This window comes from Pristis pectinata, chromosome 2 (genome assembly GCF_009764475.1).
Source record: "Pristis pectinata isolate sPriPec2 chromosome 2, sPriPec2.1.pri, whole genome shotgun sequence".
Lineage (NCBI taxonomy): Eukaryota > Metazoa > Chordata > Chondrichthyes > Rhinopristiformes > Pristidae > Pristis > Pristis pectinata.
The window spans coordinates 144,407,552-144,420,429 of record NC_067406.1 but is presented as its reverse complement, the minus strand read 5'-3'; the positions used below and the strand labels follow the sequence as shown (position 1 = coordinate 144,420,429).

The window sequence follows — 12,878 nt, the reverse complement described above, 5'->3', positions numbered from 1 at the left end:
TGGGTCCAACCAGTGATGTTGGATGTTGGACCCTTGTGTTTGAGAGGTGGATGGCCCCAGGGCCTCCTGACATTCTGCCTACAGGCAGTAATTGCAGCATGACCATCTCTCTAAGTGTGCCACCCATAATGTCCTCTGCATCATGGATTGTCCAGAGTGAATCCATACACAGCTCCAGCTGCATAATCTGGTTGGTCCAGAGCTGCAGCTGGACACACCTGCACACGGTGACAAGGGGCACCGCAATTTTTCTCTCGCTCCTCGCTCGCTGCCCTCCTAACCACTGCTGCCTCCCTCATCTGCTGCCCTCCTCGCCCACTGCTCTCCTAACCACCGCTGCCTCCCTCGCCTGCTGCCCTCCTCAACCGCTGCCCTCCTCGCCCAAGCCCGCACTCTGAGGTCACTGCCCTCCGAGAGCTGCAGTGCGAAACCACACGTCAGGGGTCTTAAATACACCGGAAGCATAGCGACACTTGCAGCTGCCCCCAGAACATGCTATGCAAAAGATGTGTGTTTTGATGTACATGTGACGAATAAAGAAATCATTATCTAATGGTGAAACTCCTAGATTGTTGTAACATCCCATCTGCTAAACCGACCCTCCTCGGAGGAGGATCCCTGTTGTCTGAGGAGTGACTCCAGACCCATTGCTGTAATTGGCTTTCAACCACTCCTCAGTCGGGGAGGGGGGGGGGGGTGATTGGAGATGGTCAATAAATGCTGGCATTGCCAGCAACATCCAAATCCTATGAATGAATAAAATGTTTGAAGGTGATGAGCCCGGATCTGATGAAAGGTTACTGACCTGAAATGTTAATTGCTGTTTCTTCCTCCGCTGATGCTGCCTGACCTGAGGAGAATCCCCAGAGCTCTCTTGTCATCCCAGCAAGTGCACACATTCTCATTCACAACAATAGGGCATTCAACACAACCCACGCCACTGATGCACTGTAGGTAGTGGACATCCTTTCGAAACCAAATCAGTACAAGATACAGATGATGGAAGTGAATGCTGTGCCTGAAATCTCTTGATGGCGCGTGTGTCCTGAGTACTAATAATAAACTGTATTTTGTTATGATCTTAGGGAATCTTTAACTTGTTTTATAAGGATTGTGTGAATATGAAGAAGCTTAAATGGGATAATGAAATATAACACAATAACTCTTAATAATTCAAAAGGAGATGGAGAGTTTAGTGACATGGTGTCATGAGAACAATCCTTCCCTCAATGTCAGCAAAAGAGCTCGTCATTGACTTCAGGAAAGGGGCGGTGTACATGCACCTGTCTACATCAATGGTGCTGAGGTTAAGAGCTTCAAATTCCTAGGAGTGAACATCACCAATAGCCTGTCCTGGTCCAACCACATAGGCGCCACAGCCATGAAAGCTCACCAGCGCCTCTACTTCCTCAGGAGGATGAAGAAGTTTGGCATATCCCCTTTGACACTCACCAATTTTTATCAATGCACCAAAGAAGCTGCTCTGCCTGTGACCACAAGAAACTGCAGAGAGTTGTGGACACAGCTTAGCGCATCACAGAAACCCCTCTGTGGACTCTGTCTATATTGTTCACTGCCTCAGTAAAGCAGCCAGCATAATCAAAGACCCCACCCACCCCAGACATTCTCTCTTCTCCCCTCTCCCATCAGGCAGAAGATACAAAAGCCTGAAAGCACGTACCACCAGGCTCAAGGACAGCTTCTGTCCCGCTGTTGAACTTGAACGGTTCCCTGGTATGATAAGATGGACTCTTGACCTCACAATCTACCTCGTTATGACCTTGCACCTTATTGTCTACCTGCACTGCACTTTCTCTGTAGCTGTGACACTTTACTCTGCATTCTGTTATTGTTTTACCTTGTACTACCGCAATGCACTGTGTAATGAATTGACCTGTACGATCGGTGTGCAAGACAAGCTTTTCACTGGACCTCGGTACAAGTGACAATAATAAACCAATTCCAATTCCAGATGACAGCAGAATTACTATCAACAGCTGTCCTGGGAGCAGTGGACATTATCTGAAATTACTGCAATCAGCATTGTGTCTGAAGGCTATAACGTTCCTAATACAAGGACAAGGTACCGTTCCTCAAGTTTCCATTGAGTAGTAAAATGGGAAGGGAAGAATGTCATTAATTAATAATATTCTGTATTAACATAATATAGTCATATAATAAATAATCTACATACTATAATAAAGGTCAGAATGGCAATGTGACATGACTGGAACTTGGTATCATTGGGGATAGATGTGTTCCACAAAATAAGCACCCAGTCTAAGCTGGTATCCTCAATTCAGGGGAGTGCGTCATCAACCAAGACTTGTATCTTAACATGAGAGAAATAAATGACTGGTTCCCCGGAAAGATGATTGGAGCCTGCATGAGGAGTTGAAAGGACAGGCTGACATGGGAAGATGCAACAGGCAGAGAGAGCAGCTGGTGTGCACGTGTTTAAAGCTCTTTTTGCAGGCAGGCACGGTAGTGCAGCGGTTAGCGAAACACTAATACAGCACCAGTGACCCGGGTTCAATTATGGCCGCTGTCTGTAATGAGTTTATACGTTCTCCCCATGACTGCGTAGGTTTCCTCCGGGTGCTCCGGTTTCCTCCCACATTCCAAAAATGTACAGGTTAGGAAGTTGTGGGCATTCTATGTTGGCACTGGAAGCGTGGCGACACTTGCGGGCTGCCCCCCAGAACACTCTACGCAGAAGATGTATTTCACTGTTTTTTTATAAGATATCTTTACTAGTCACGTGTACATCGAAACACACAGTGAAATGCATCTTTTGCGTGTATATGTGACTAATAAAGATCTCAACTCATCTCATCTCATCTTTTTCCCAATGTCTTGGTGTTAGCACGGATACTTTTACTGTTTCTTCACACTGCCTGACCTACCGAACACTTGCTGTATTTTGTGCTTTTATTCCAGATTCCCTGCATCTGCAACATTTTAATTTTGTTTTTGATGTTGTAACATCTTATGAGCCCTCTCACGACTGGCAACAAAGACTGGAATTAAGGTTTTTTAACCTAAGCTTCATTTTGCAAGTTGTGTCATATGGGATTGTTAAATCATAATATCCTAAACCACTAAAAGCAAATCCACTGGAGCTGACACTCCTCTGGACTTTGAGCCACAGAAAAAGTTTTTCTTCTTGTTATCTCTGCCTTTTGAAGCCTTTGACCAGATTCCATGTGAAGTCTACTTTCATCTTTTCCTGCACTTACTGATTGGAGAGGCACACCTGCCTTAACACAGCAATGGGACTTTGCCCCAAATCTGTGCACTGCCCCATCTTCTATCTCCAGTTTAAATTTGCTCTTCTGTATTTGGATCACAGGACAACACATCGTTCACCACTTTCTTCCCCTTACATTTCTGAAGTGTTAGAAGCACTGCAGAGCTTTCAAATTGTGATCCACCAAATATCCTGCCCAAATACACAGTATTAGAGCTGTGCTTAGCCACACAGTCCTGGGTGTGTGGAGAGTAGAGCAGGGGGCTAAGCACACAGCCTTGAGGTGTTGATGGTCAGTGAGGAGGAGATGTTACCGATCTGTATCAATTGAGGTCTGCCGATGAGGAAGTCAAGGATCTAGTTGCAGAGGGAGGTACAGAGATAAGAGTAAGATTTCTTTATTAGTCACATGTACATCAAAACACACAGTGAAATGCATCTTTTGCGTAGAGTGTTCTGGGGGCAGCCCGCAAGTGTTGCCACGCTTCCGGCGCCAACATAGCATGCCCACAACTTCCTAACCCGTACGTCTTTGGAATGTGAGAGGAAACTGGAGCACCCGGAGGAAACCCACGCAGTCATGGGGAGAACGTGCAAACTCCTTACAGACAGCGGCCGGAATTGAACCGAGTTGCTGGCACTGTAATAGCGTTATGCTAACCGCTACACTACCGTGGAGCTTGATGCTGTTTGGAGGAAATGATGGTGTTAAACATTAAAGTGTAGTCAATGAATAGCAACCTGATGTGTGCATTTTTGTTGTCCACATGGTCCAGAACTGAGCGAAGAGCCAGTGAAATCACATCTGCTGTTGACCTGTTGTGGTGATAGGCAAACTGAAGGGGATCCAGGTCACTTCTGAGGCAGGAGTTGATTTGTGCCATAACCAACTACCATAAGTGCTACTGGATGGTAGTCATTGAGGCAGGTCACTGTGCTCTCCTTGGGCCCTGATGCCTTTTCTGTCATTATTCTCCCTTTCAAAGTGTGCATAAAAGGCATTGAGCTCATCCAGAAGTGACGGGGCATTGCCACGTATGCTACCTGTTTTCGCCTTGTAGGAAGATGATAAGTGTGCAAACCCTGCCACAGCTGTCGAGTGTCCATCTGTGATGCCAGTTTAGTCTGGAACTGTCTCTTTGCAATTGCGATGGCCTTCTGGAGGTCGTACCTGGGCTTTCTGTATGTCACTGGGATGCCAGCCCTCAGCAGATTACGAATCTCCTGGTTCATCCAGGGCTTCTGGTTGGGGAAGACTCGGAAGGTTTGTGGGTACACACTCGTCCACGCATGTCCTTATGAAGTCAGTGACAAACGTGGCATACTCATTCAGGTCCACTGACAAATCCTTGAACATGGTCCAATCCACTGATTCGAAGCAGTCCTGCGTTCGCTCCTCTGCCTCCCTCAACCAAAGTCCTCACCTCCAGTGCCGCACTCTTCAACCTCTGCCTGTACACAGAGCCAGGTGGTTGGATTTACCAAAGTCTGAGCAAGGGGGTGAAGCAGTAGGCATTCCTGATGGTGGTATAGCACTGATTGTGTGTTTGGTGTCTGAAGTTGACATGCTGATGGGAGATAGGCAGAGATTTCTTCAAGCCAGCCTGGTTGGCGTCCCCACTGAAGATGAGAAAGGAGTCGGGGTACACTGTTTTGTGCTCAATTCCTCAAGTGCTAGCTCACATGTGCCTGAGGTGAGATCTAGACTGCAGTCCAGCTGATGACAGAGAACTGTCTTGGTAGGTAGAACAGTCGGCATTTAACCACCAGATGTTCCAGGTCAGGGGAGCAGGAATGGGACAAGACTGTCATGTCCGAGCAGCATGACTTTTTTTTTACCATGAAGCAGACGACACTGCCGTCTGGTCCATACGGTGGATGGAGAAACCCTTGGGCTGGAGCGCTGTGTCCGGGGAGTTGGGGGTGAGCCATGTCTCCGTGGAACAGAGTACACAGCAGTCCCTTATGTCCCTCTAATACAGCAAATTTGCTCTTGGGTCTTCTATCTTGTTCTCCAGTGATTGTACGTTGGTCAAAAGGATGCCAGGGAGGGGAAGTCTCAAGCCCTGACACTTCAGTCTTACCTGAGGTTCTCCCCGGTAACACGTTTTCAGGCACAATGGAGGCCTCCCCGACACCTCCAGGTGCCGTATCTATGTTCTGGAAGGTTGGCGATCATAAGGTCGTTAACATGTTTAAATGGTTTAAAAGCCCATTTGTTACTGCAGCAGTTCTGGCCGCAGATTCAAGCTTTACACGTTAAGAACGCGAATATGAAAGTGTTCTACAACCTGCTGCCTGCAGAATGTTGCCTCTCTCCGGCACCATTTCGTTTTTATGACACCACTGTTGTTGGCCAAATCATGGGTGGTGGTGAGTCGGTGTACAGGAGTGAGATAGGACATCTGGCCGAGTGGTGCCCCAACAACAACCTCACACTCAATGTCAACAAAACCAAGGAGCTAATCATTGACTTCGGGAAGGGGAAGTTGGGAGACCACATGCCAGTTCTCATTGGTGAGTCAGAGGTGGAGAGAGTCAGCAGCTTCAAGTTCCTGGGCGTTAACATCTCAGGTAACTTGTCCTGGGCCCAGAACATAGATGCAATTACAAAGCACCTCTATTTTCTTAGTTTAGCATGTCACCAAATACTCCAACAAACTTCTACAGATGCACTGTATCCCGACTGGTTACATCATTGCCTGGTACGCCAGTTCTGACAGACAAGAATGCAAGAGGCTGCAGGGAGTAGTGGACACAGCCCTCCCCACCACAGACAGCATCTACAGAGGTGCTGCCTCAAGAAGGCGGCATCTATCATCAAGGATCCCCACCATCCGGATCATGCCTTCTTCTCGCAGCTCCCATCGGGCAGGAGGTACAGAAGCCTGAAGTCCCCACACCACCAGGTTCAGGAACAGCTACTTCCTTCAACCATTCAGTTCTTGAACAAACCGGCACAACCCTAACCCTACCTCAGTTACAGAACACTATGGACCACCACGGACCTGTCTCTGGCTGTGTCTTTGTCTTATTTTTGCAGAGGTTTTTTTCACTGTCTTGTATGACACGTATAATTTACATTCTGTGTGTTGTCTGTACCCACGAGCCTGTGGTGCTGTTGCTAGCAAGTTTTTCATTGCACCTGTACCTCACCGTACCTGTACACATGACAATAAACTTGACTTAGCTTCTTCCTGTCAATTCTCCTTGCTGGTTAACCTGGTTGTTCACTTTATCAGAGCTTGATTTGTTGCCTGAAGCTGTTCCGGATTCACCATCCACCTTCTGTTCCAGTCAATGAACGTGTCTGATGGACCGGTTTATCACTCATTCAGCCTGCACCCTTGCAGAAAGATACCCAACCTGCCAGTGTTACGTCAGGTGCTGATGTGACCTGTGATAGCACAGAGGCCGCCCTGAGAGAGAAGCCCTGTTCCATTACTACACTGTAGAGATCTCTGGGTTATGTATTTCAAATAAACTTTTACATACAAAAAACACAAAAATAAAAGCAGAAAATGCTGGAAGACTTCAGCAGGTCAGGAAGATCGAACCATTGAGATAAATGCCCTTTTACCAAAGCTTTCTAAGGAGAGATCACTGTCCACTGAAACATTCACGTTCTTTGCAGAGAAAAACACTGTTCACAGGAACTCTCAGGAAATGTCACTGTGCTTCCTTAGAACATTTCTTAAAACAAATAACCACTCCCTCTGACTCTTGATGTGCCCTTTAGATGACTGAGGCTCGTCATCATGTTACCCTGAATCTGCAGCTCCAGTCATCAGTCCAGCTGCTCCATGCTGGTATTTGAACCCTGCACCCTCTGGTCACCCTGCCTCAGACACATCTCTTCCTTTCATTCTCTACAGCACCGTCACCATTTCAAACCTCTCCACTAGGCTTCGATTTCCTCATTCCCGTCACTGTCAGGAACAAGAAATTCCTCCTCCATTTCTTTAATTTGTCAGCGGCTGTCTCATTAATTTCCTCCAGAAACAATGTCTCACTCACAACCTTCACTCAGTCTTCTCCCCAAGAAAAACTGCCTCAGTTTGTACAACATTTTCTGATGATTCATGTAGTACTGAAGTGTTCTACAGTTACATTTCACTGAGAACAGGAAACAGATTCATTTCAGGGATAAGTTTTATTTCTGGCAAATTATCAGACAAATGCAGGTTTCGCAGGGAAGACGGTGAGCTGGCAGAAGTGGTGGTCCATACTGGAACCAATGACATGAAGGGACAGAAGCTGATGGCGAGGAATGGCCACAACGGGTGTTTGGAATGAAAGTATTTGGGTCGCCCTGATGCTGGTGTGAAAGCTGCATGAAGCAAGGTTCACAGAGCAGTGTTGTCCAGTTCCCTGTGTAACACAACGTTGACACACTGTCCATTCCCTCTCATGGAACACATCAAGTCTGATGTATCCAGCCAGTTACCAGTGCTGCTCTGGAATGGAATGGGAGGGGAAGGGAGGGGAGAGGAGGGGACGTTGTGTGGTGTCAGAAGGACCGGGAGAGGCTGTGATAGTGCCCACAGGAAGCACATACACTGTGGGTGACCCCATGCCCACCCCATGGGTGACCCCTTGCCCACCCCGTGGGTGACCCCGTGCCCTCTGCCAACTCCAGTTGCTGCAGGAAATGTCGCTGAAGCCCCCTGCCCGAGTGTGGAGAGTCAGTAACCCCCCGAATACGGGCGGGAGCAGCAGCCAGAGGTGGGCCTGTGCTGGGATGCTGAGGTTGCCCGTGACCCTGTCCCCCACGGACAAAGTCCAGGCACACGTGTGATGCAGTGTCTGAGGTCGTGGGAGGTCAGTGAGGACAGATTGTTGACCTTCAGCGGCTCAGTTTCAGGGAAGTGGGGACAGTGAAATGTGCTTGTTCTGGGGGTAAATGGGGATTGTCTTTTTACACCCAGTGAGGATGAATCCTTGGTGTCTTGCACGGGGGACGGGGGATTGGCCTGAGGAATGATTGGACAGGCTAGGCCTGTACCCTCATGCTCAGAATGAGAGAAGGTCTCACTGAAACCACAAACTTCTCACAGGCTGATGGGGCTGGTGCAGGGAGAGTCAGGCTGACGTGTCAGAACCAGGAGGCAGCCTCTCAAAATAAGGCATCAGCCATTCAACACGGAGAAGATTCATTCAACCAGACGCAATGAATTGTTGCAATTCTCTATCCGAGAGGGCTCTGCAGGCTCATAAGACGTTGCTTCAAGATGCCGATCAACAGATTTTTGAATATTAAAGGATTCAATAGACATGGGGTTAGTGCAGGAACGTGATGTGAGGAAACCATCAGCCTTGATCTTGTGGATTGTGAAGCAGGCATGAGGGATGAAACAGCCTTTTCCTACTTTTATTTTTCATGTTCTTCATGGAGACAAAGTGCTAGGAAAAGTGAAAATGTTGAACAAGGGGATTAGCTGCCAGGCACTGAGGCTGCCAGGAATGTTCACAGTGATGCTCCAACTCCAGGGTCCCCCAGTTTTCCAAAGAACATCAACAGGGCAGACAGAAGGAAACAGAGGTGGCTCAACCTGGAGGCCATGGGTGTAGGGTAAGGGTAGGAGGTTTAGAGGGGATCTGAGAACTGGTTTACTCAGAGAGCGGTTGGAGTTTGGAACACAATGCTTGCATGAGAGGGGCAGACACTCCCACAACAGTTACAGAGTTTCTGGACAAGCAGATAAATCACCGAGGCATAGAGGCTACGGATCAAGTGCTGAAAACTGGAATTTGTATTGATGTGATGGGGTGAAGGATCTGCTGTGTGAGCAGCAGTTAGTTACGGGGGGGGGGGGGGGGGGGGGGGGGGGGGGGGTGGGTGGCGGGCAGCCCGACCCTGCTAGAGACCTGGTGCAGGAGAAGGCTTCAGATTCCTGAGACACTGGGATCTGTTGCAGGATAGAACAGTCCTGTGAAAGGCAGACAGGCTGTGACTGGGCAGGTCTGGTACCAGAGCAGGTGCTGTGGGGGCAGAGTTAGGGCAAAACAGCAGGCAGGAACATTAGGGGACGCACATTAAATTGGAGACATGATCAGCATAAGAAGGAAAGGTGATTCAGTATCAGGAGGGACACACTATACTGATTTACATTGCTGGAGGGAGACTGCACATAGACAGGAGTCACATAAAAATCAGTTCTCAAATCATGTGGAATTGATTAAAGGTGATTCAGATAATCTGTAACGTGCACCATTCGTGCACACATTCATCACAAGCTCCAGCCTCCATCGATGATAAACTCTTTTCCCGTCACATAGGCAGACTGTAAATACAAATAAACATTAACGTCTTGTGGAGACCAGAGGCTTCAGGATGCTGGAATCAGGAGCAAACATCAAACTGCAGGAGGAACTCCTGTAATGTGGAAACATGATTCAGATTCAGCTCAGGGAAGAATGTGAACCTGAAGTAAACACGAGATGTACGTGGAGTTTGTTGGTGAACTGAGACAACTCAGCAAGGTGTCGCCTGAAGCCTTCTTGATGCAACAGTCCCGGCTTCCAATGGTGGGCTACAGCAGTGTGGAAAAACCTGCTGTCATTGGAATGTGCCGTGGAAGACGGACTGGGTGATGGCAGGAGACAGCACAGCCAGGAATCAGGCACTGACTGCTTATTCCCAGCTTTATGCTTGTGGTGAGACAACAGAGTCAGGCGTCAACTGGAGGGATGGGCGTGTGCAGTAACACTGCAGCTCAGGTCATGGTAAGGGAGGGGAATCGAGACCTCGACAACAGGTGGTGGTGGGTGAGCAGTAAGCTGCCCTGCAGAACACGGGTCAAGAGGCCGATCAGCTCACGAGCTGGCTCTGTTGGTGTATTCAAATTTAATAGCTTTTTATTTTACACGTTTTAACAAGGATTCTCTGGTTTGGGAATCCCTACAGTTCAGGAAAGTGCAGTATCCATAAAGCAAAGGTCTGTACAGACTGTGATTAGAGCACCAGGGTCAGGACCACTTCTCTCTGGACCGACAAGCTCACCTACTCTCTCCTTACAGATGACACCTGCTCCTCCCCATCCATTCCCCACCCCCATCCCTTCCCCACCCCCATCCATTCCCCACCCGCATCAGCCAGTCTGTTGAATCCTGCCCCTCCCCCATTCCCAGCTGCAACCTCCATCATCTCCAAACTTCTCTGTACCTTCACCCTCCTTCTATCTGACTCCCTCCACCCTAACTGCACTCCACACCGCCACCGCTAACGTCTGTGTTATCTCAAAACTCTTCCAATGACTGACCCCATTCTGATCAGTGCAGATGAGCAGACACACCGACAGTCTGCACACTCAAGCCCTGGGGAAGCAGGGTAGACAGATGGTTAACCAAGGAACTGAAGGCAAAGTAATGACCTGTCTGGATATCCACAAGGATCAATAGTGGGCTGCAACCACTAAACGGAGCCACATTTACTTACAATTCAAAGATAGGCAAGATAGCAAGTTACACAGAGGACACACTTAAAACAGAGATGAAGGGCAAATTCTTATCTGAGGGGGCCATGAAACTTTGGAGTCCTCTAGCACAGAGAACACGGGGGGTGTAGTCACGGAACGTGTCCCAGACTGGGGAAGAGAGATTTTAGGTTGAGGGTTATGGGGAACAGGAAGGGGAGTTGAGGCCACCATGTGGTCTTTCTGAGCGATGAAGCACGGTTGAGGGTCAATCTGGTCCAATCTGCTCTTATTTCTTATGTTTTCAAACCTTTCCCTGGGTTAGGGGGTCCGGAATTCGGAGCTGTAACATCCAAAGATTAGAAACAGGCCTTCAGGAGGGAAGCTCAGAAACATTTTTACAGAGAGTGGAGTAAAAGTTCAGAACTTTCATCTGCAAATAATTATTACTGGGTGTATTTCTTAATTTTAAATCTTGGACTGATAGATTTTCGATAACAGAAGATATTAAGGGATGTGGACTCCAACCACAGGTTAGCCACAGTCTCAGTGACAGTCTCAAGCAGCTAAATTTCTCTGTTTCTACGTTAACATCAACAGTTACGTCAGTGGGCTGAAGTCCCTCTGAACTGGGCTGTGGAGGCAGCTTCCTGCTTTACTGGGATAATCTGAGGGGAAGACTCCCTGACACTGTGCACACCGTGGTGACTGTAAACAAGGTTCAATTTGCAGATCAGCATTCCAGTTGCTCGACACATTTGGTGTGAAGTCACTGGCCAGCTACTTACCTCATCCGATGCCAGGTACACACAAAGGTGAGCCACCTCCTCAGCAGTGGCCGTCCTGCCAATCCTCTGTCACGCCAGGAACTGTTGCAAAGCCTGGGAGGGTGGAAAGAATAATTTTCATTACTTCAATAATTATTCATTACTACAGTATGTATTCCATTCAAATGACTGACAGGGCAGTGGCCCTGCGTTACATATTGTATTCTAAAGCAGCACAAAATGGAGTCTACTCCCCGGCAGGGCTCTGGGCAGAAAGCAGGGCAGTGGGATCAGTTTCTCTGTGTTTGATACGTGGCCACATTGGGACACAGGGTCTGCAAGGACTGACTGGAAGCAGACTGGACAGCTTCCAGAATGAATGTGGATTCATGCCAGGAGACGGGACTGCTGGGCTCAGAGGAGGATCGGGGAGTGGGACTAATCGGAGACCTGGCACAGGCTCGATGGGGAGAATGGCCTCCTTCTGTGCAGTACCGTTCTGTGATAAATCCCACCTACACATCCCAGCACACTTTCCATCAGTGGGGGCTTCCTCACTCTTACACCCGTCAGGTGCAGCCCCCGGTGTCCCAGTCACACCAGCTCTCCCACCACCAGGGCCCCGGTCACTCCAGCTCTCCCACCACCAGGGCCCCGGTCACTCCAGCTCTCCCACCACCAGGGCCCCGGTCACTCCAGCCCTCCCACCACCAGGGCCCCGTCACTCCAGCTCTCCCACCACCAGGGCCCCCGTCACTCCAGCTCTCCCACCACCAGGGCCCCGGTCACTCCAGCTCTACCACCACCAGGGCCCCGGTCACTCCAGCTCTCCCACCACCAGGGCCCCCGTCACTCCAGCTCTCCCACCACCAGGGCCCCGGTCACTCCAGCTCTGCCACCACCAGGGCCCCAGTCACTCCAGCTGTCCCACCACCAGGGCCCCGGTCACTCCAGCTGTCCCACCACCAGGGCCCCGGTCACTCCAGCTGTCCCACCACCAGGGCCCCGGTCACTCCAGCTCTCCCACCACCAGGGCCCCGGTCACTCCAGCTCTCCCACCACCAGGGCCCCGGTCACTCCAGCTCTCCCACCACCAGGGCCCCCGTCACTCCAGCTCTCCCACCACCAGGGCCCCGGTCACTCCAGCTCTCCCACCACCAGGGCCCCGGTCACTCCAGCTCTCCCACCACCAGGGCCCCGGTCACTCCAGCCCTCCCACCACCAGGGCCCCGTCACTCCAGCTCTCCCACCACCAGGGCCCCCGTCACTCCAGCTCTCCCACCACCAGGGCCCCGGTCACTCCAGCTCTACCACCACCAGGGCCCCGGTCACTCCAGCTCTCCCACCACCAGGGCCCCCGTCACTCCAGCTCTCCCACCACCAGGGCCCCGGTCACTCCAGCTCTGCCACCACCAGGGCCCCAGTCACTCCAGCTGTCCCACCACC

The 12,878-nt window shown here is 49.9% G+C and overlaps 1 protein-coding gene across 1 annotated transcript in view; it reads right to left on the bottom strand.

Moving 5' to 3' along the window:
- Positions 1-9,480: 9,480 nt before the first annotated feature.
- The window catches only part of bdh2 (3-hydroxybutyrate dehydrogenase, type 2), a 63,557-nt gene continuing 60,159 nt past the window's right edge, over positions 9,481-12,878 (bottom strand). The window contains 2 exon segments of the mRNA XM_052044784.1: positions 9,481-9,534; positions 11,454-11,546. Coding sequence (XP_051900744.1) covers positions 9,481-9,534; positions 11,454-11,546 — 147 coding nt within the window.